Source organism: Microtus pennsylvanicus, chromosome 11, assembly GCF_037038515.1.
Source record: "Microtus pennsylvanicus isolate mMicPen1 chromosome 11, mMicPen1.hap1, whole genome shotgun sequence".
Classification (NCBI taxonomy): Eukaryota; Metazoa; Chordata; class Mammalia; order Rodentia; family Cricetidae; genus Microtus; species Microtus pennsylvanicus.
Genome location: NC_134589.1, coordinates 53,757,701 through 53,781,231, shown reverse-complemented (window position 1 = coordinate 53,781,231; position 23,531 = coordinate 53,757,701). Strand labels below are relative to the sequence as shown.

The 23,531-nt window shown below is 43.4% G+C and overlaps 1 protein-coding gene across 1 annotated transcript in view; it reads left to right on the top strand.

Moving 5' to 3' along the window:
* Stx8 (syntaxin 8) overlaps positions 1 to 23,531 on the top strand; it is a 241,826-nt gene that overhangs the window by 30,979 nt on the left and 187,316 nt on the right. The window contains exon 5 of the mRNA XM_075992106.1: positions 15,937 to 16,061. Coding sequence (XP_075848221.1) covers positions 15,937 to 16,061 — 125 coding nt within the window. The remainder of the gene's footprint in view (positions 1 to 15,936; positions 16,062 to 23,531) is intronic.

Below are 23,531 nucleotides of genomic sequence, written 5' to 3'. Positions count from 1 at the left end.
CTCATTCTCTACTTTTTATTATTTAATTCAAATTTAGTTCTTTTATGTGTATGTGCCTGCATGATTTTGTGTGTGCCATGTGTATACAGGAGCCCATGGAGGCCAGAGGGTGTTATATCCAGTGAGTTACACACAGGTGGTTGTGAGATGACTGAAGTGGATGCTGGGACCTGAACTCAGCTCCTCTGCAAGAGCAGTAAGTGCTTTTAATCACCAAGCCATTTCTCCAGCGCAGTTCTCACTATTTCTAAGAGTAGTAATCACTTTCTGGGAGCTTAACAATTAGCTTTGGCTTAAACCTGAAACAGAGTAGGCTGTATCCCATAAGCCATTACATGGAAACCAAAAGGCTCTGGATTGCCATGGTTGATTGGTTATTTGAGGTAGGTAGCATTCTGAACTGAAATGAAGACTGTCACATTCTCCTTGGGATCGTCTTGGCCAGAGCTGATGTTCTGCAAATGGGAAGAGATGGGAGGATGGTGAACACTGGTCGCTCCTCAGTGTTCTCCCTAGCTCCTTTGGCACAGCTCTCATGAGTATGAAGTTTCCCGAAGAGCCAGAGGCTCATCCCCAGTTCTCTGACTTCAGAAGGAACTTTTATCTCCTGCTGCTCTGTCCTGGAGAAGTGATGGCTCACTGGCCCTTTGGGTTATTTTATTTAGGCTAAAATCTATTTGCTAGGTCATTGCTTTTAACCCCCAATCTGCCTTTATAAGAAGCTGAGCTGTTTCCACTTTCTACTTCTTCCTCAAGAGGTGGTGAATTCTTGTGCAATGCAACCCGGTTTCAGCACACACACTCGTACACATTCACTTGTATGCACCCCGACATGTAATGTGCACACACATGCATACATACATGCAGACATGCGCACAAGCACAGTCACACTCACAATACATTTATGTACATGTGCAGTCAGACTTATACACATACATGTGTGAGCAATTTCATAGTGCTGGTTTCTTCAGTAGGCAGATGGTTTTGTACATTGGCTGTTAATTCTTGTTTAACTTTTTGAGAAACAGCAGTTTCTGACTTGTCTTCAGAAGTGGGAGAAATGTTGTGGATTAATTTGTTGCGTGGACTAATACAGTATTGCAGTAAGAAGGAGTGTTTGGAAAAGGGAGGGCTCGAAACCCTGGTTTGTTTTTGTTTCAGGACAGGGCATCATATCATGTAGTGTAGGCTGGCCTTTCACTCCGTAGTCGAGAATGGCCTTGGGACTTCTAACCTCTGCCTCCCAAGTGCTGGGGTGACAGTTGTGTGCAAGTAGGCCTAGTTTTTTTATGCTCATCTGGGAACTGAACCCACCCTGCCCCTAGGATTCCTGTTTTTGTTGTTCTGTGTTAACTAGTGGTCTGATACTAGCCACGCTGTACACGGTGGGCAGTTTGTTCTGTGTTAACTAGTGGTCTGATACTAGCCACGCTGTACACGGTGGACAGTTTGTTCTGTGTTAACTAGTGGTCTGATACTAGCCACGCTGTACACGGTGGGCAGTTTGTTCTGTGTTAACTAGTGGTCTGATACTAGCCACGCTGTACACGGTGGACAGTTTGTTTTGCTTTGGCCCCTGGGAATCATGTCCAGGGCCTCGCACACACTAGCAAGTGCACTGTGGCACTGAGCTACTGCCCCAGCTAGGGATCGTTTTTCTTGAGGAGAAAAATTGCATCCACCATGTGGCAAAGTCCTTCTTATGACTCATGATTTCCACCCTGTACCAGAGCTCTAACCCAAGGCCTCATGCACACCAGACAAGTCTTCGCTGCGGAGCCACACCCTCCTTCCGTGACCTTTTTGAAATAAGCAATTTGGTTGAGATTATTAGGGCAGAATGATGAAACTCTGGGATAGTGCAGTGGCTTATGGTAATTTAATAGATATTTGTTTCCATGGAATATTTTAAAGTATATACTATCGCTTCTGTGTCTGCATCACTTATAGATTAACCTATAAAATTGAAAGTGCTGTGTTAAGTGACAAAAAGTCAAACCGTAGAAAGAACTATCAATGAAGATGAGGGTTCTCAGCCCTGACACGTGCTTTCCCATTTCCCCCTGGGGCAGCCACGTTGAACAGTTGTGTGTGTCCTTCTGGAGAGATTCTGCACGCGTGGCTGCAAACACGCCTCCAGGCCCATCTCTAACCTCTGTTTCTTCACACAGATGTGTACTCTGTACTCTGAGCTGTGTGTGGTGTCTTTGCTCTGTGCCTTGGAGAATATGGAGCAGAGTTTAAAGAGTTGAGCAGCCTGCAGCCAACTCTGAACGTGGCGGAGTAGCTATCTGAAGCTGTTGGCTTATGTATGCACTTCTGAGACCAGTTATCACTTGAAGGGTTCTCTGTAGTCATTACTGTGGGTTAGTTTTTTCTCCGCAAGTTCGAGTTACCTTCCAAAGAAAGACTGTGAGGAGACCTTATCCGTTTGGATGATTGATCAAGCAGTGAAACCGGAGACCTGTGGCTTTGACAGACTATTAGTCATTGCAGCTCCAGATCACTGGTCAAGTCATTGATGTATCCATTATTACCGTGGGGAATATAAAAAAGCTGTCTGGAGAACTGGTTAGAAGCAGCAACCTGGGGCTTTCTTGAGGGTTTACAGGCCAAAGAGCAACAACAAAAATGGGAAAAATTTTAAGTTGTTCTTTATTTTGCTACTTAAAGTAACTGAGCAAGGGGTGTAGCTCAGTAGCAGGGTCCCTGCCTGTTACCAACAAGGCTCTGTATTAGCCCTCTAACTATCCTGCAGGAAAGTTTATTAAAATAACTTAAACCGGGGGCTGGTGAGATGGCTCAGTGGTTAAGAGCATCAACTGCTCTTCCCAAGGACCCGGGTTTGATTCCCAGCACCCACATGGTGGCTTACAACCATCTGTAACTCCAGTTCCAGAGAACCTGGAAGCCAGGAGAAGACTGGATGTGTTCAAAGATTAGAAAGGCCAGTCTGGTTGAGATCTGGCGCCCTCTTCTGACCTGCAGGCAGGCATGCAGGCAGAATATTGTATACATAATAAGTAAATAAATCTTTTTTTTTTTAAAGATGTCTTTGGATTGTATTTCCAGAGCAAACCCACTTACAGTCTCCATCTGGATTTTTGTTTCTGTGTCATCACTTGCTAAGCTGGCTTCTGCCATGGTTTATGTGCCATGAAGAACCCAGCAGAGCCAAGGCGTCACTGAGGAAAGGGTACAGCAGTGTTGTTGAGGTGAGGCTGCAGCGTGGTGCTGCACAAGGAGATAAGTGAGACAACGTGGGCTGCTTAGGATCAGTCACACACATCGTCACCTCGCTGCCCCAGAGGTGACGTAATGCAGGGGGAAGGTGGCTTTTTTCGGAAGTGGCATTAGGTCAACTGGGGGAAAAGGAGTTTGGCCTCTGCTGCCACCCAAGTAACAAGCCATTCCAAAGGGACTGTGGTCTTAGAAGTGAGGTCACACAAGAGCATTGAGTAGAAAACCCAAGATCTTTATGACCATGGTGTAGGAGCAGATTTCTTAGGCCATCAAAGTCACTAAACACAAAGAAAGTACATGGATAATCTTCATTAAAATCTGTTGTGCTCCCCCCAAACCCCCCCCACTCTCCCTGAAAAAAAAGAACAAAAGAAAAGGAAAACAGACAAAAAACCGAGCGATGGTAGTACACACCTATAATCCCAGCACTTGGGAGGCAGAGACAAGTCAGTCTCTGAGTTTGAGGCCAGCCTGGTCTACAGAGCGAGTTCCAGCATAGCCAGTGCTACACAGAGAAACCCTGTCTTGAAACAAACAAACAAAAGAAAAGAAAAGAAAAGAAAAGAAAAGAAGGGGGCTGGAGAGATGGCTTAGTGGTTAAGAGCACTGACTGCTCTTCCAGAGGTCGTGAGTTCAATCCCCAGCAACCACATGGTGGCTCACAACCATCTGTACTGAGATCTGGCGCCCTCTTCTGGCATGTGGGCATACATGGAGGCAGAATGTTGTATACATAATAAATAAATAAATCTTCTAAAAGAAAAAGAGAAAAAAAGAAAAGAAGAAAATCTGTTTTTCAAGGAAAATACCAAGAGTTAAGACAAACTAGAGTGGAAAGCAATGTCTGCAGGATAGTCATCTGATACAGGAACTCTAGTGACCATAAATAAAGGCTCTCCAAGGCAGATGGCCCATTAGAAAGACAGCAGAGGATGTGAAATCTCTTGGACTTTGCAAAAGAGATTGTGTGATTGATGTATGCAGAGGCATTGACTTTTGTTAGTCATCAGGAAATTGCAGACTATAACCATGGTATCATACCGCCATACCTACCAGAGCAGCTCACATACAATGCCAGGTATATGGAATATTTCTAGGATGTGGAGTTGCTGGAATTCTCATATACTATTAGCAGGACTGCTTAAGTATAGTCTCTCTAGAGACCATGCACCCACTCAGGTGGAACTCTCCCACGGACACGGAAAGGATGTTTACAGCAGGGCCATTCTCACAAGTTCCTGTTGGAAACATCCCAGTGTTCTCTGTAGTATAATGGCATATTCAAACATTGATATTACACAGCAGATGTGGATGAACTGTCTACAGGTGCACACCACACTGTGGATGGATCGCACAAATATGCTGAGTGAAATAAGCCAGACACAGGAGTACACATGTATGCTGCCATTCCTATAAAGGTGAAATTTATAGTGTTATGAATCACAAAAGCAAGTGGTTCCTTTTGGAGGAAGAAGTGAGCAGAATGGAACAAACGGGCTTCTGGGCCAGAGAGACTGCTCATCGGGTAAAAGCACTTACCATGCAAGGCTGATGACATAGATTGATCTTGGGAACCTATGTAAAAAGCCAGATGTGGTGTTGCACATCTGTAATCTCAAAATACAGCGAGATAGAAGGTGGAGATGGGAGAATCTTCTGGAAGCCTGCAGGCCAGCTAGCCTAAAGTATGATATGCAATGGCAGAAACAAGAAATCCTGCCCCGGTAAGATGGAAGAAGAAGAGGCTGCTGGACGGTGTTCTCTGATCTCCATGTGCAGTTGGAGCGTTTATGGCCCCACCACACTCCCATTCAATACATAAGTCAAGGAAGTGGCTTCTGGGCTTTGGATGCTGCTGTTTCTTGTTGACTGAAGGTGGTCACTGCACTATTTTTTGACCTGTGTGCTTGCAGGTTTTCATTTTATATTGTGCTACTTGAGCTAAATGTGTTTATGGATACAAATGTATGTTTTCACATACGTGCTCTAACACATATGCATATTTGTAAGCAGAAAGACATCCCGAGAAGACCACAAGGTGGAGATGTAAGTCAACAGTAGAGGAAGCACACCCCAACTTCCTCTGCTTTCTTCCCTGAGAGCAAGGAGAGAAAGCGGAAGCTGCCTGTGCTTCCTAAACACCACACAACACAGTCCTGGTCTCGCTCTAGCCCTTCCCCTCCCTCTGGATTGCAAACCGCTGGTCGTTTTTATGTCTTCCTTCATGGGCTCCAGGCTCTGCCCCAAGCCCAGTCTGCTCATTGCTGGCTCTTTGTTTGTTTGTTGTTTTCACTTAGGTATCTTTTTCATCCATCGCTTTTTCCCTTTGAAAAAATTGATAAGCACACATACCCTGCCACTGTCTACCCACCTTCTGCTCCTCCTCTCCTCCTCATTTTCCTTTCTTTTCCTCCCTCCCTTTTTCCCTCTTTCCCTTTCTCACTGTTCTCCTCCTCCCTTTCTCCAGAGTCTCAAGTAGCCCAGGTTGGTCTTAACACCCACAATATAACCTTGAATTCCTGACTCTCCTGCTTCTTCCTCCCAAGTGCTGGTTACATGTATGTGTTATCAGGCCTGGCTCTTATGCTCTTGTGTTCTTGATTTTAAAATAGGAGGGATGTTTCCAATATGTCTTTATAATAGTTTCCACATCATATAGGTTGTCACCCTTTTTTAAATTTTTGTTTGGTTTTTCGAGACAGGGTTTCTCTGATTAGCACTCCTGCTTGTCCTGGAACTCGCTTTGTAGACCAGGCTGGTCTCGAACTCACTGAGATCTGCCTGGCTTTGCCTCCCAAGTGCTGGGATTAAAAGCATGTGCCACCACTATCCGGCTTTTAAATGTATTTTTTTGGCTGATATACCAAACCTTGTGGTTATACAGTGGTTGTTAATATTGTTTCTCCCTTCCCTGACTCCAGCCTCCAGTGGTAATGTTGGAGAGATTTCTTAATCCCACTTTCTGCTGTTTATAATTATAAGTATATTGCTAGAAATGTATTTTTTTCTGAAAACAATTATAATACACACACACACACATATATGTATTTCTCTGTAATTTACTTCTTAAAATTTGGTCATTCCTCCAAATCAATAGGTTTAACACATTCTATGCAAGGTGAGTACTTTGCAGCTGTCAATATGCCATCATTCCCATAGCCACTGTCCATGTGTTGTTGTTGGGTTGTTTTGTTTTCTTTTCTGTAATTATATACATGGCTAAGACAAATACTATGGGCACTGTGACCTCTGTTCTTATAGAACACAGAACCCGCAAGATATGTGTGCTGGGAATTTAAAGGAACCACCCTGTCTATTTCTTAAAAGTTGTATTGCCTAAAGGATGTGAGAGGCCTGTTTCCCAACCTGTTAGCCATCAGTGGGTGTCCCAGAACTTGGCGGGTTTTCTTAATCTCCGGGTGAAAGAAACGAGTCTGTTTTGCATTTCAGTACTTGGTATTATAATGGCGTAGTGATGACTTTGGGCATGGAAAATAAAGATCTCTACAGCTGCATGTATTAATTTTAAATTACAAAAGTTATTTGGGAATTGAAAAGGAGCAAAATCCCAATCCATTAAGAAGCAGGAGGAAGGAAGAAGAATTACTATGCACACTGTATTTTAGTTCATTACTCTGTTTGTTGTTATTTTTTAAATATATTGAATAATTTTCAAGTTTTGCTTTTTTTTTTTCCATTCTGTTTGTGTGTGTGCACATGAGGACCATGATTGACACCTGGTGTCGTCCCCAACCACCCTGCATCTTATATTTTGAGACAGGGTCTCTCACTGAATCCGGAACTTACTGATTCCGCTAGAATGGCTGTCCAGTGAGCACCAGGGAGCCTCCTGCCTAAGTCCCCCCACTCCCTGCACTAGGAATAAAGCATGGTACCGCAATACCCCGTGTGTTTTGCTTTTGTTTGTTGTTTGTTTGGACACAGACGGATTGCGCTTTGGTTTACAGACGACCATGCTGAGTCTCACGTTGCTGTGTTGGAGCTGAACCAGTTTCAGAGAGGGAGCCAGCATCCTTTGCTGTAGGTTTTGTCTCCTGACTCTCTTGGTTTCCCACCACTCTTGCCTGGCCCCGACACCAGCTTTAAGTACTCTGTCCTTTCTCCTGCTCTCTGCATCTGCGGACAGTGGTACTCCACAGCACCATATTGCTAACATTGCATTGTGTTAAGGAGCAAATGATTATCAGAAAACCTGGGTTTGAGAAGATAACCATGGCTCTTGGATCTTGTGAAGCTCAAATGTGATGGGTCCATGCGGAGGACCTTTGTGGGCTGGAGAGCGCCCTGTGACCAGGAGTGAGTGTTTGCTCTCACTGATGTTGGCAGAAGAGGAGGCAGATTGCATGCTGTACAAAAGTCTTTCTTTTCACAAAATGTCTAGAGAATAACACAATGGCAGAGGTTCTTGTACAGAATCGTGTGGCCTGGGTCGTAAAAGCTTTGCAATCAATTAGAAGGAGAAGTTGGTGCCAGGGGAAGGAGGCTGAGAAAGCAGGAAGACATGAGAGGTGAATAGTCCTGAGAGATGAGGACAGTACATCATGCACCTCGTTGTGTTTTGAGCTTTTTACTGTATTTCTTAAGTCAGGGTCTCCCTCTAACCCAGACTGGCCATTGGCCTTGCCTGTGTGTACTCGCCATATGTGCCAGGCCGTCCTTAGATTTGCAGAATCCTGCCTCGGGTCCTAAGTTATGGAATATGGATAGGCATGTGCCACCCTACCCGCTTTACTTTATGCTTCCCTGGATTCTACTGCCCTGAAGCAGTAGCTTTCACGCCAGTCTGTAGATTGGTGTCCAGATGGTTGCACAAAAGTCACCCAAGAGGCTAGAGAGATGGCTCGGAGCCATCAGATGGCTCCTCTTCCAGAACACTGGCTGCTCTTCCAGAGGACCCAGGTTCAATTCTCAGCACCCACATAGCAGCTCACAAAACTGTCTGTAACTCCAGTTCCAGGGGTTCTGACACCCTCACACTAATGCACATAAAATAAAATTAAATAAATTATTTTTAAAAAACCACCCCAGGCGCACACCTTTAATCCCAGCACTCGGGAGGCAGAGGCAGGCGGATCTCTGGGAGTTCGAGGCCAGCCTGGTCTACAAGAGCTAGTTCCAGGACGGGCACCAAAGCTACGGAGAAACCCTGTCTCGAAAAACCAAATAAATAAATAAGTAAGTAAATAAATAAATAAATAAATAAATAAATAAAAAATCACCCAAGGGGCCTTACAGACTCTGGGTTCTGTCCCTCAGGCAAAAGGGTGCTGTGGTTAAAAGTATGGGCCTCTGTTTCATTAATTCACATCTGTAGGTGTGAGTTGGCTGAATGAGTATAATAAAAATTGGATTATTGAGGTTAAAGTGATGGCCATGTAGGTGGTCCTTGGCGCTGTGGGTATTGATTGTATATACATTACCATTTGACACCCTTAATTAGTCTTTTAGTGCCATATTTGCATTTTTATACATCGGGTGCCAAACAGATTTGTCCCACTGTTGCCTGCCAACCAGTGATTTCGTGACACTACACATAGCATGTTTGTTCCCAGAAGAGTGCTGATGTGCGCAATTAATTGAGCATTTTAGCATTATTTTATAAAGCAATGGAGTGGAAACAGGCGGGCTGAATGGGGGCAAAGGATAATGTTGAGGCAGAGTTGACATGCTAGGCACGCGACATTTCTAAGTGCAAGATATGTATTGTTCGTCTCATCTGGACCCTCACCGGATAATGAAACTGGCGGATTGTAAAGAGCCGAGTGAACGAGGAACAGAGAACGGTGTCCAGAGATGTGGCTCGCCATATTGTGTGGCCATCTTGGTCACTATTGTACATTTTATGTCTAGCCATGTTTACAAGCACACATTGTGTAGTAATGAAGTACAGTTGGCTTACAAATGCAGTAACAGTGGCTGCTCACTGTAACTGAACTTCCCCCACTGGCCAGCAGAAGGCGCTCAGTTACCATGAAGCTGGTGTGGTTGGTACTTAGGCTGGAAGGCTTAGGTTTTTGTGTGCCACTCATTGCCTTTCTGCTTTTAAGGTACCTGTGACGATCAAACAATTCATCCAAAGAGCACTTTTCTTTTGGTGCTGATTTTAGATTGCAGAGATGATTCTCCTTGGGGATAATACTCTGACTTCTGATATTTGGATTGGAGGCTAAAATCATGTCCTCTGATGGCCTGTCAATCAGTGCTCCGTGTAGCTCTTCTACTGTGAACTGTTTTGTTAAGATTTTCATTTAATATGGAACCTTTTATTAATATTTAAAACGGCAACTTAAGGGATTTTAAAGAAGGGCTAGGAAAGATTGCTGGGAGGAAAGAAGCTGATGGTCTAGCAGATGGGCCGCCAGCCTCCCGCCGTTGATAATGATATTAAAATAGCAGTTGTACGTCACAGTTATTATTAGCTGGTATATTGAAATTTGAAAGGTAATGAAAAACTGCCCTTTCTGAAATTGTATCAGTTCCCCCAAGTCACCCAGCTAAGTCTGGCGAGCAGTTTGCAGGAGAAAAATGGGATTGGTTTAAAGTTGGGGAAGACAGTTGGAGATACAGCTCCGTTATGGAGTGGGTACCTGACATGCACAAAGCCCATCATTAAGGGAGAAAGGAAAAACTAAAGCAAAGCAAACAGGCAGAAAAATAATTGCTTACAGTAGGTTTGAGGGTGCTATGACGAAATGTCCTTAGTTGAGAGGCGAGGAAACATTATCTGCGTATGAGTTATTATTCTGACCTTCAACTCACTGGACATTATTTATTGAAAGTATTTTGGGAATCGACTTCGGGTTAGGCACAGTGTTGGGCATTCTCCATTCCTAGTGTATCCATTTATGAGAGCAGGTGTCCTGCTTACTTCTCAGCCCCTAGATTAGCGTCTCTATACAGAAACTCCTCCTTACCTGCAGTATGGGTGGGTGCGTGAGTAGGTGGGTAGGATACAGACTGGGATAGCGTGGAGTACCAGGTGAAGGAAGCACCCTGCGCCCACAGATCGTTAGCACACTGATGCTCACACGCTGGCATATTAGTCTTGAGTGAGCACTGTTATCTTGAGTTTGTTTTCAGAAACTATGTTGAACTTTGAATGCTAATGAGAAATTGCCTTTTCCCTAAGTTGTATTGATTCTCTTTTATTTTTATTTTTTTTAAATTTATTTATTTATTAAAGATTTCTGCCTCCTCCCCGCCACCGCCTCCCATTTCCCTCCCCCTCCCCCGATCAAGTCCCCCTCCCTCATCAGCTCGAAGAGCAATCAGGGTTCCCTGACCTGTGGGAAGTCCAAGGACCACCCACCTCCATCCAGGTCTAGTAAGGTGAGCATCCAAACTGCCTAGGCTCCTCCAAAGCCAGTACGTGCAGTAGGATCAAAAACCCATTGCCATTGTTCTTGAGTTCTCAGTAGTCCTCATTGTCTGCTATGTTCAGCAAGTCCGGTTTTATCCCATGCTTTTTCAGACCCAGGCCAGCTGGCCTTAGTGGGTTCCCGATAGAACATCCCCATTGTCTCAGTGTGTGGGTGTACCCATCGCGGTCCTGAGTTCCTTGCTCGTGCTCTCTCTCCTTCTGCTCCTGATTTGGACCTTGAGATTTCAGTCCGTGTATTGATTCTCTTGACTCAAGCAGACTTGGAAATGTTCGCCCCCTTTATCCGGTCTGCTCCCTTGGACTGGCAGCATTAAATCAGTGTGCTGATTGTCTGTTCCTCACCGTTCCCTGTTGTCATTGTCCTTCTTCTGACTTCTTTGCCACCCACCTCAATTACTGCACCACCTCTTTGGCCTCCCCCCCTCCCTACTGCAGCCTGTCGTCGGTGTGATCCAGTCTGCACATTGTTGCCAGAGTGTGTCTCTAAAGAATTTATGTCAGAGAGTCCATTTCTGATTGAAATTTGAGCCTCTGTGCATCTTTATATCCACAGAACAAGACTACACAGAACGTTCTGAAAAAAGGAATTAGCCTTTCATACCATAGGGGCGTTTTCACATCTGTGGGTAAGGCCAGCTAGAAACCTTTGTCGATACAACCCAGTTCACTGACACCCTAGAAAGAGCTTCGCTGCTGCCGGCTGTAAACCTCCCTGTGGTCTGTGAATGCTCAAACATTGATATTTTTTTTCCAGACAAAACAAACATTTTCCATAGTCGGGTTGACATCTTTTTGAAATGCTAAGAAAAGCTACTTCTTGGAGTTCACTTCTTTTCAGCTCTCTGTTCAGTTGATAAGAATGCCCTCCCTGTGAACTCTGACAGGTTCCAAACGAATTTGTCAGCAGGGAGATGGAGTATCTGTGTGCTCTCCTCGTGTTATTATAATTTAATAACATACACTATTTTCTTTGGATGCTGAAAGTGCGATCCCATTATGTCCTTACAAGTGATCATGAGACATGTTCAGGACTCTAATATACTCCCATGTTTATTAATGTCGTGTTTTTATTATTACAGATAAGGTCTACCTTCAAAGAATATGCATAGAATTTATTGATTTATTAAAAAAAGCGCGCGCGCGCACACACACACACACACACACACACACACACACACACACAGAGGCATCATCCACTGGTGGGCTTGTGCTCCCAGCACTGGGAGAGGTGGAAGCTGAAGCGATATTTGAGTCCAAGAATTCAAGACTGGCTTGGCCCGGGCTCCGAAAAGAAAGCAGGAGACACTGTTGCAGAGGCTCTGTGGTAGCCTTGCCTGGCCCTGGGTCTGATCCACAGTAATTTAAAGGGAAAACCAAATCTGTTGCCTCGGAGAGGCATGGTAATTAGCGTGCCCTTTCTGTAACGTAAGAGATCTCCTGACTTGTCACTGCCAATGCAAGGTGGAACTGGAAGGTGTTTTACTGACAGATTCCCTTCCAAAGTAATTCCATCTGCCTGAAAGCATCAGTCTTCGGTGCTAAGTCGTGAAAGCAGGTAGCCGTTGATTAAGACTTTTGTTTTAATTTCTCAAGATGAGAATGTTAAGCCCCGTTGTCATCCTGGCTCCCTCCAGCTAAAACCCTTGGGGTTGCCAGCTCTGTTTGTGTAAGCATTTCCTGAACGCCGCTTCTCCAGCTTATTCCGAGGCCTCATCTTTTGGGTGTTGGGGACATAAACATGACTGTCCTGTGGCCTCTCTCCTTACAGAGCTCATAATTTAGGAAGGGAGACAGATGAGTAAATAACTAACTACAATCCTGCCTGATAAATGCCACGTTAGAGGCTGCGAACAGAGCGCCCTGGGAGCGCCAGCGAGTGATTGATTTGAGGGAAGGGGGCTGGAGTGGGGATCAGGAAGGACTCCGCAGCAGCAGTGACATTTGAGTTGAGCCTTAAGGGATGAATAGAATTTTGCCAGATGGACAAAGGGGTGGGGGTGGGGACACTACAGACTCATGCAAAAACATGAGAGTGTGAAAGTTTGTGCCTTTGTCTGTGTGGTAGTGCGCAGTATGGGCTCAAGCAGAAGGTGTGGAGGGCGGATGTTGGGAGCTGAGACCACGGGACCATCTTCTAAAGCTCACACTTAGCCTCTACTTCCAGGAAGTCAGAAGTTGTAAATAATATGATCTGGACGAGGATGACCTGGAGAGTCACCTCGGCTATACCAATGGGGTGATGGCATGGGGCACGTGTTGGCTGTGCCCACGGAGATGAGGACAGGAACTTGGGAACCATCTCTGAGGGAACCTTGATCATTGCTGAGATGTGGCCGCGGGGTAATAGCAGCAACAGTAGTAGGTAGCACAGTGCTCTGGGTGGCTGGGCTTGCTAAGCAGAATCGAGAAGTGGGGGGAGGACAAAGGAGTGGATTTGACTCTCATACACTCACTGTTTGAGGATTCTTGGATGAGACAGGCAGCGGAGCGCCTGTGGGGAAATGCCACAGTCATGCCTTGGAAAGTCTTGACTTGGGGACTTAGCTGCAGAGTAAAGGGAGGGAGAATGTGCCTTTTTTTTTTAATTTGAAAGGTTTTTTTTGATTTTTAATTTTTTGAAGGGCTTCCTTTTTAATGTATTTATTTCATAATATTTTTGAAGTTCAAATAATCTTTTAAGCCTCTCCCATGTATCTCCCCCAGATTTTTCACCTCTTTTTCTTTAATTGTTGTTTTACATATATGTGTGAAAATTGATACATAGATCACATATCATATATATTCCTAAGTATATAAGTACACCCGCTGAGTCCATATTATCATACCTCTATGTATATAATTTCAGGGCTGACCACTCGGCTTCCTTTTGCCTATTCATATGCTACTCTTCACCCTGACTTCTAGAGTCTGATCTTGATTCTCCCAAGGCCTGCTGTCTGTTGAACAGTGCGGCCTAGTAATATGTATCACCCAAATGCGAAGCAGAGCTTAAAAGCTGATGAAAAAGTGGCACGGAGACACATAGGCATGGAGGAGCACTAAAGGCGCATTCCTGATGGACCTGGGACATCAGTGAAATAAGAACACCAGCTCAGAGATGAGCAGGGAGAGGCTGTAGCCTAACTCTAGGAATTAGGTCATACTGGGAAGTCTTTCCTCTGTATTATGTTTACCACTGATATAGCTGCTGTCCACATTTTTGCTTTTATTCCCAATAGGTACTTAGACTACACACATACCACATGCACAAGTACACACAAACTGCACACATAAACAACTGTAGTCCTCATTTGCCATTTATTGAGATGGTTTAAAAACACGTCACATTTGTTGGGTTTTGTCCCTTAATACTAATACCTTAATATGGTGTGTGTGTGGGGGGGAGACAGAGAGACAGACAGAGAGAGAAAGAGAATGTCAAAGCAAGGCATTTTAACACTAATCTTGGAACGCTGTCAGTTGCAATACACTCCTTGGAACGACTGTTTGAAGCTGGCCCCTGATGCAGTTGTGAGTCTCAGGTGATTTTCTGGCCAGTCTCTGACCCAGGATTTTGCTGTGAACCACATACAACTACATGAGATTCATGCTGGTACTTGCAGGATGCCTTGGGAATTAGCAGGTATGCTTGGGTTGCAAATTGCCTGCTTCGCTTCCCTTTTCATTGCTTTCTTCCCTGTCCTCAAAGCTAGGTAAAGCTAAGTGATTATCATGTGGATAAGTTTGAAACCTCGACATCTCGGGTTCCTGGGGCCAATCATGTAAAGTAAGGCCTTCAAGAACACGTCTGTCTTTTTGATAGACTGGAAGAAAGTCATACTGGTGTTTGGCATGTTAATTGCTGCATTTGAATAAGAGACCAGACCTGTGCATAAAATCTTAATCCAAAGAATCAAAAGCCAGTCTTTGCATTTGACCTGGGTTTTCTTGAAGGATATCTTTCTTTTTTAGTTTTAAAGTGACAAAATGTGAAATTAATACTTATTAAATATATATTTATAAAAATAATGCTGCCTCACAATGTAGTAATTGATATAATGAAAATGGGTAATTTATTTTGAACACACTATTACCACCCCTTCAGCACGCACATGCACACACACGCACACGCACGGTGCATGAGGACAGCTCCTATACAGAGAAGCTGTGTGTTGTCAGGACAATGATTTCAGTCAGATTGTATAGGTTTTTTTTTCTCTATTGATTAAAATGGTTTCTACCAAAGTACTGAGGAAATAGTTTTTGAATACATAGATTACTCTGTTTAATCCTTGCTAAAACATCTAAAGGTAGATGTTTCTGTCCATACATTGCCAGTAAGTGACATGCTGGTGGCTGTTCCCTCTGCACTGGGGAGCAGGGTGCAACACAGGGGAGGAGGTTTTCATGTCTCCCTTCCTACCTAGTGGTCAGAAGGCTTAACTACATGCAAGGCCAGACAGGAGGGCAGCAGTTGCTCTTAGGCTATGAGTTCACACAGAGTCAGCCAGAGAGTGCCCGCACACAGCAGCTGCCGCTGCTGTGGTGCTCCTCCCGCACCTCCATCATCCCCTCCCAGATTTCACCCGAACAGCAATGTGAATGTATCAGCTCTGTGTTGGAGTCGTAGAGGTGGTTTCCTGGGAAACATGGTTCTCACATCCTTTGGACAAGGAGGCAGAGGCAGGGACTGTTTTCAGACAGGGGACTAGTATGTTGTCGAGCAAGAGCCAATGTGGGTAACTTCCAGGGGGGCTGGTCACAGCTGACTGTGACTGTCCACTGGTCACCGTCGACAGAGTGTGACGGTTATGATTGCATTCATAGAACTGGACTTGAAACTCTGCATGTGTTTCTGTCAGCAACCAAGCACCCTTTAGTGAGAAATTTTATTATCTTCTTATGCTACAGTCTGTAAGCACAGTATTATATTTGTATGAAAAATAATATTGGTTCCCTTTATGGCACAAAGTCTGTGAAACAAACTTGGTTGCCATAAACAGGCAACTTCTAATTGGCCTTGTGATTTTAAGACTTAAGAACCAACTTAGATGGTTTTTTTAGTCCGGGGATTGTGGACGATCAGTGGAGTGCTGGGTTATTCCGCCATCTCGTCATCGTATCATGTAATTGTCCAGGGGCCATGTTGTGTCTTTGCCTCGGACCCAGTTCCTAGAATAAACTGAGAGCGCAATAAATTGTGGAGAGGACTTTCTGAAGCGTGCCAGGCTGGCCAGCTCTGTGCTGGTGTGAGTGCTTCTCAGCTGAGTTGTGTTTTGTGAGATATGTAACGTGTTTACTCATGTTCTCAGGTCCAGCCTGATGAGCGAAGAGACGAAGCGAGGAACTCCCAACCCATGGCTCTGTGAAGAGCCAGAGGAGACCAGAGGTTTGGGTTTTGATGAGATCCGGCAACAGCAGCAGAAAATTATCCAAGGTACCGAGTGTCCTAGGACTGTGGGTCACAAACCTGTTGCTTTGGTCCTAGCCTTGACTGTTTTCCTTATCACCATTGAAAGCTCGAGTCAAATGACTGTTGCTGTAAAGCTCTTGATTCTTTTTTTCTGTTATGGCCCCACGATGCTCGAGGAAAAGACTTCATTGATCCTACTGACTTGGCTGTCATCAGTTTTCCCTTTACCCTCAAGTTTGTCTGGACCATCAGAACTTTTTCCTTTTTATTTGTAGGTTACACCACATTTGCTTAATGTGCCATTTGCTTAATGTGCTATTTTTTAAGATTCTCATTTTTAACAGCTTTTTTAAAAATTGATTTTATTGAGCTCTACAATTTTCTCTGTTCCCTCCCTGCCTCTCCCCTCCCCTTCAACCCTCTCCCATGGTCCCTATGCTCCCAGTTTACTCAGGAGATCTTGTCTTTTTCTACTTCCATGTAGATTAGATTCGTGTATGTCTTTCTTAGGGTCCTTATTGTTGTCTAGGTTCTCTGGGATTGTGATTTGTGGGCTGACTTTCTTTGCTTTATGTTTAAAAACCACCTATGAGTGAGTACATGTGATAATTGTCTTTCTGGGTCTGGGTTACCTTACTCAATATGATGTTTTCTAGCTCCATCCATTTACCTGCAAATTTCAAGATGTCATTATTTTTTTCTGCTGTGTAGTACTCCTTTGTGTAAATGTACCACATTTTCCTTATCCATTCTTCAGCCAAGGGGCATTTAGGTTGTTTCCAGGTTCTGTCTATGACAAACAAAGCTGCTGTGAACATAGTTGAGCACATGCCCTTGTGGCACGATTGAGCATCCTTTAGATATATACCCAAAAGTGGTATTACTGGGTCTTGAGGTAGGTTGTTTCCCAATTTTCCAAGAAATCGCCATACTAATATCCAAAGGGGTTGTACCAGCTTGTACTCCTACCAGCAGTGCAGGAGTGTTCCCTTTACCCCACAACCTCTCCAGCATACGTTGTCATTAGTGTTTTTGAAGGTTTTTCGTTTTTTTTTTTATTCAGAAGAATGTACTATTGCTATGGGTTCAAGCAAGATTAGGGACAGACAAGATGGAAAGTGTTCTGTACTGCTTCTCCAGTCTCTAGACTAGAAGTGGATTAGTATATGTGTCTCCAGTTTTGTTTCTGTATACATATATAAATATATTTAGTATAAATACATATATTTTATGTTAACAGGACCATGAGGTACATAGCTATCTCACTATATGAACCATTTCCTAGTTTTTGACTTAATATATTTTTCCATGTCAGTCTGCTGTTCTTTGTAAAGACAGCTTTATTGGAGTATAATTGGCATTATCATAAGCAGCACATGCTTGCTATGTTTGATTATTTGAACTTCAGCACACACACAATGAAGCCATCACTATAGTCAAGATAGTGAACCCGGTTCTTAGAGGGTTCCTTCGTGTCTCTTGGAGAGTCTTCCTGTTGTCTGTCCCCCATTCTTAGACAACAGCTGATCTGCTTTCTGTCAGTACTAATTGGTTTCTGTTTTCCACAGTTTCATGTGAGTAGACTCGTACGGTATTTACTCTCTTGGGAAGGGGTCTGGCTTCTTTCTCTATGGATAATTTTTAAATGCATCTGGATTGTCATGTGAATCTTTACACAATCCCCCCCCCTCACACACACAAGATGTCTTTTGAAATAGTTTGCTCCTTTAGTAACTTGTAAGATATTTTCATCTGTCCTTTCAGTTCTTTTGTCAGACACCTTTGGGTTTTGTTTTTAGAAAGAGAGCAGGTTTAGTTAGGATGCTGGCTGGGCAGTAGCAAGCTCACGCCCATAGACACACACATGCTTTATGGCTATTTCCTGTGTCCTTGCTTCCCTTTTCTTTTCCAGTGGTGCCTCTCACACTGTGCAAGTTCTTAAGTCCAGTTCATCAGTTTCCCCCAGTACGATTTCTGTCTTGATTATATCTGAGAAAATGTTCAGTAGGCTAAAGCCACAAGATTTACTGCCTTTTTCTTCTAGTAATTTTATAATTAGGTTTTTACATTAGGCCTGTGATCTTTCTCAACTGGTATATAGGCACGGGCTCTTTTTGCATTTGGATATCTATTTGGCTTAGAGGCATTAAAAAATAAAAGACCATTTTCACTACTGAATTTCTCACCTTTGTCAACAACAGTCAAGCGGTGCGTATGTGTACAACCTGCTTCCAGGCGCTGCTCCTCTCCGGTAGTTTGTGTGGTCCCTTCTGCCACTAAACCAAGCCACACAGGCCACCAGACTTTGGTTTTTCTCAGTATTTCTGGGTATTCCCAGGGTTTTTATACTTATATCTGAATTTTAAAATCAGCTTTGAATTTTTGAAAATGATGACACTTGTAATTTTGATTGCAGTTACATTTTTTAATTCTCTTTTGGAGAGAACTGATGTCCCATCACCAAGGCTCTCCTGATCCGCAATATGAGCTCATCACTAAATTAGCCTTCGCTTCTCCTTTCACTTGCCGTAGTATTGCCTTTCAGATTTCACCACACACACCGTCTTTGCCTTCCGCCAGACTTATCCCTAAGCACTTCACACTTTGTTATTAGTCCCATTTTACAATGGTCAGTATCGGATTGCTGCTCACATATAAAGCTGCTGTCTATTTTTGTGCTGTTTTTAGATTATGCAGCTTTGCCTCCTCTCACGAAAATGCTCTAGTACATTATTTGTTGAATGTGTAGATTTTTTTGACACAAATAATTGTTATCTATGAGTAAGACAATTATATTTTTTAATTTTAAGATACATACCTTTAATTTGTTCTTCTTGCCTTGTTGTACTTGCTACAGCCTAATACATTGTTGGAAATAGATATTCTTGCCTTGTTTCACTCTTAATAGGAAATGTTTATTTGGATCCAAGTTTTGTGGATTTTCCTCCAATATTGGATATTTTTGAATTTTCTAGGGATATTTTTGTGATTTACAGTGCTTTTATTTTCACATATTTTAAATATTTTATTATTTATTTATTTATTTTTGGATTTTAGAGACAGGGTTTCTCTGTAGCTTTTTGGTTCCTGTCCTGGAACTAGCTCTTGTAGACCAGGCTGGCCTCAAACTCACAGAAATCCGCCTGCCTCTGCCTCCCGAGTACTGGGATTAAAGGCGTGCGCCACCACCGCCCGGCTAATATTTTATTTTTATTACATATATATGTATTATGTATATATGTATGTATGTGTATATACATACATATGTATGTATACATATATATGTATGTATGTATGCATGGGGAATGCAGGCCATGCTGCACTTTGTGGGGTCAGTTCTTTCTTTGTTGACTGAGGATTTTTGTCCCACCAGGCCCCACAGTCGTTTAGCCCCAAAGAAACACACAGAGTCTCACAACACTCACCTCCTTTTTTAAACAAGAACTTTGAATCTAATATCCTTTGTTTAGCTTTTCTCCTGACCATTATCCATAACAACTTGTAACCAACATTCTAAACAGAGAAAAATATCTCTAGTCCATTTTTTGGAACATGGGCATAGTTTTCCAGGCTACTTCCTGCTGATTAGGGGCACTGATAATCTTATGGGGACCTAAAGAAAATTTGTAATTGTGGTCAAGTCATGATTGGAGTATCCTGTGAGGCTTGATCATCTCAGGCAGCAGTCTTGAATCTGTTGGATGTAGAACTCAGACATCTAGGCCATCTGCTCCTATTGGAGATTTCTCAGGGGGTCTTCTTTGATCAAACCTGATTTTTCTTAACCTGGAATGAATCCACAGCCTCTCATTTTCTGTGGAAACAAGAGCAAAATCTTTTCTCCAAAGCAACATATCTTTTGACTTCAATTTTAAAGTCAAGGTATTTTCAAAATACCTATCTTGGATTAATTCTGCAGCATTTATAAACAAATATCTTTTAGCAGCTGTTTCTTCTTCCTCAGCATTCAAACAATTCAAAGAGAACATAATAACATACAGTATCCAGACTCTTTGTGTATTTTTCATCTTTACGTGGCTTTATTTTAACCTCTATTTCTTTTATTTTTATTTTTAATTTTTGGCTTTTTGAGACAGGGTTTCTTTATATATCTTTGTACTGGAACTCACTCTGTAGACCAGGCTGTCCTTGAACTCACAGAGATCTCCCTGCCTCTGCCCCCCAAGTGCTGGGATTAAAGATGTGCGCCACCATACACAACTACTCTCTTGATTTTTTATTTTATTTTAAGGATTTTTATCCTTTTTTTCTCCCAAACCTACATGTATTCCTAAACATACTGTAAACCGTTTAGAGGTTTTCTTTGTCTTTGAATCTATCTTTACTGTATATCTCTTTTTTTCTGACCACATGAGTCTTTAGTTTGCTAAGCCATATGGCTAGGATCAAAGCCATGGCTTTAACGGCTGGATTCAGCCCATTCCTTAGCTTTCTGAGATTCCAGCTTCATGGTGGAGGTACTGGCCAGAGCCATGTTTATTACCACACCTCTATGGCGTTTCAAGGGCCCTGCCACCGCTAAAAAGCATGCAGTCAGCTTTTCATCAACGCTATTTAAGTGTTTTGTGGCAGGACCTCTTAAAAGAGCTGCAATGTTTTACAACTAAAGCTGAGTCAGGAAGCCTCTCTTAAATGAGAGCACTTGCCTCTAGCAAGCAGAGCCCACCTAAGAAAGTGCTACCAAGAAGCCATTCTTAAATCTGTTCTTTTTGTGTCAAGAATCTCTTCCCAAGCTCTCTCAGGTTTTCTGTGGATACAGTTTGTCTATAGATTGGGCACCATTTTGTTGACCAAGTTATCTGTCCTGCCCAGTTCCTGCAGTCGTTAAGTCCCAAAGAATCACACAGAGGTCTACATCAATTATAAATTGATTGGTCCAGTATCTCAGGCTCTTCTTATTAACTCTTATAACTTATATTATCCCATAATTATTGTCTGTGTTAGCCACGTGGCTCAGTATCTTATTCGGCGAGGCAGTTACATCTTGCTTCCTTTGCATCTGGGTCATGAATGTAGAATTATAAACGTCCCTCTTCCCAGAATTCTCATTGCCTCTCTACTTCCTGCCTGGTCACTCACTGGCCAGTCAGCATTTTATTAAAAATAATACAAGTAACAGGATAAAAGACCATTGTCCCACAGTACTTCCAGCTTTACATGGGCTCTGGAATCGAACTCAGATCATCAGACCCATGAAGCAAGTAGTTTTTCTAAGTGAGCCATCTCGCTGGCCCTGGGCTTTGCTTTTAAAGACAGATAAAAGAGTTGTTTAAAATATTATAGAGCATGGATCATCATGTTGGCCTATGAGCCAGATCTTATTTTTGTATGGCGCATAAGTCAAAAACAGCTTTAAAGTTTTTAAATGGTAAAAAATAATCAAAAGAATATTTTGTGACTTGTAAAATTGATTAAAAGCTCAGGGCTCATAAATTCAGTTTTATGGGAACACAGCCATGCTCACTCACTTACACAATATCCATAGATACTTTCTCACTTGGCAATATTAGAATTGAATAACTGCTTTAGGGACCATATGAACCACAAAGCCTTAAATGCTTCCTATGTGGCCCCCTACAGAACGTGTTTGCCTCCGATCTAGAGGAATTTACTACACTACTGAGCCTACACCACTCTGGCTATTCTGCATGGTGTGCCAGGAGTACCCAGGTGATGTGCTTCGTGTGAATGGGGCAGTGTCTTACTGTGGTTGAGGTTAGACCTTGATTCCTTCTACCCTTTGAAATGACTCAGCTCTGCGTCTCTTTCTCACTTCTTTTTTGGTCTTTTGAGACAGGGTTCCTCTGTGTAGCTTTGGAGCCTTTCCTGGAACTCGCTCTGTAGACCAGGCTGCCCTTGAACTCACAGAGATCCGCCTGCCTCTGCCTCCCAAGTGCCGAGATTAAAGGCGTGTGCCACCACTGCCCAGCCTCTTGCTCACTTTTTCTGAGCCTTGACTGATGCTCGGTGAGGACTTGGAGCACATGCCTTGCCAGACCACAGGGCTCTTCTGTGCAACCTTCTCTCTAGTGCTCCAGCTATTGATCCCTTTGGACTCAACTCAAGAAGTCCCCTGGATTCCACCTGGGAATCCAGCCCCCCCACCATGACGGGAGCATTCACAAGGCACAGTCTGGACAAACTTGGTACGCGTCTCATTTGTTTTCCTTTCTGAGATATTGCCTTGTCTGCTGATGTACATTTCTTGAAACAGTGGATTCAAATATTTTGGCTGTTTTCTCTGTTCCGTGTTCATCCAGGCCAGAAGGAAATCTGGTTCCTGTCAGTCCGTCTTGGCCATAAACAGGAGTCTAATTCTATTTTGAACTCTTCTTCACAATGAAATTATCTAGTAAACGAAACACTGGCTCTTCGTGCCTTTAATTCTGCATACCTCCCGCATCACTGTGTTTGACAGGAGGCGAACAATGGAGAGCAATGCAGTTAGTGTAGAGCACAGCAACTCGCACGCAGCGCTTTCTTCTGCAGCAGCCATGCTTTCTGGGAGGACTGCTTAGCGCTAATGCAAGTGGATTTTCCTGTCACTGCTGCTTGCCAAGGAAAGCTGTTTTCAGTCAGGAAAAGCATTTCTGTCTTTGAGAATGTGCTGCGCTTGGGGATTGCTCAGGTTGGGCATGAGCGAGCGCATGCTCTGTATGCTTCTAAGCAGCATCTCTGAACCAAAGTATCTCCCCTGCTGAGTTCTCTTCCCCTTGCAAGACTGCTGCCCCCTGGCTCTGTGTTAGGACAGGGAGTAGAATGGCCCATGTTTGGGGTAATTTTATTAACCTGTTCTTTCTAAATGTGATTTGAAATGCTGGGTCCATTGTTACCTTTCAAGCTAAACACAAACATGAAAGCAACCTTTGCTCCAAATACTTAGTTGCCTTTCCTGTGCTCCAGGAACCTGTGCTGTGGCTCCATTTTATTGCTGGAAGGTACTAGATAAAGAAGAGTCAGAATAAACCATTTCGGATTGCTTTTTGGCCCATAGTGTTGGTTAGCCTTTCTGTACTTTAGTGTGAAGACTGAGAAATTCCCCCCAAATAATCTTACTGCTAGATCAGAGACTGGCAGGTAGTGAATACCTTTCTTGCTCAGTCTAGAAGCTAGGCCTCATGACAGCCAGTTAGTTACCTAAGGTGAGCCCAATACTTTAACAGTTGCTTGGGATATTCGCAGACCTTAGTAGAGGTGACTGTGGTGATGCCAGTGACTTGGTCTCCTTAGGATCTGAGATAGAGCACAGGAAGGAGACACTGGCTAGTGCAGGCTCATGTCAGACAGTAGGCTATGGAGTGTGGCTCCCCCGCCTCTATTAAGAGTCTGTTGATGAGGTTCCTAAGTTAGTGCAGCCTAGTCTCCACTATTTTGTGTTGTTCTTTCTATATTTGAGCGTCTGTTATAGACTTCCTGGTCTCAGGGAGTGGCTTGTTTGACTGCTGGTGCACAGGCCCAACAGAGCAACTGAGG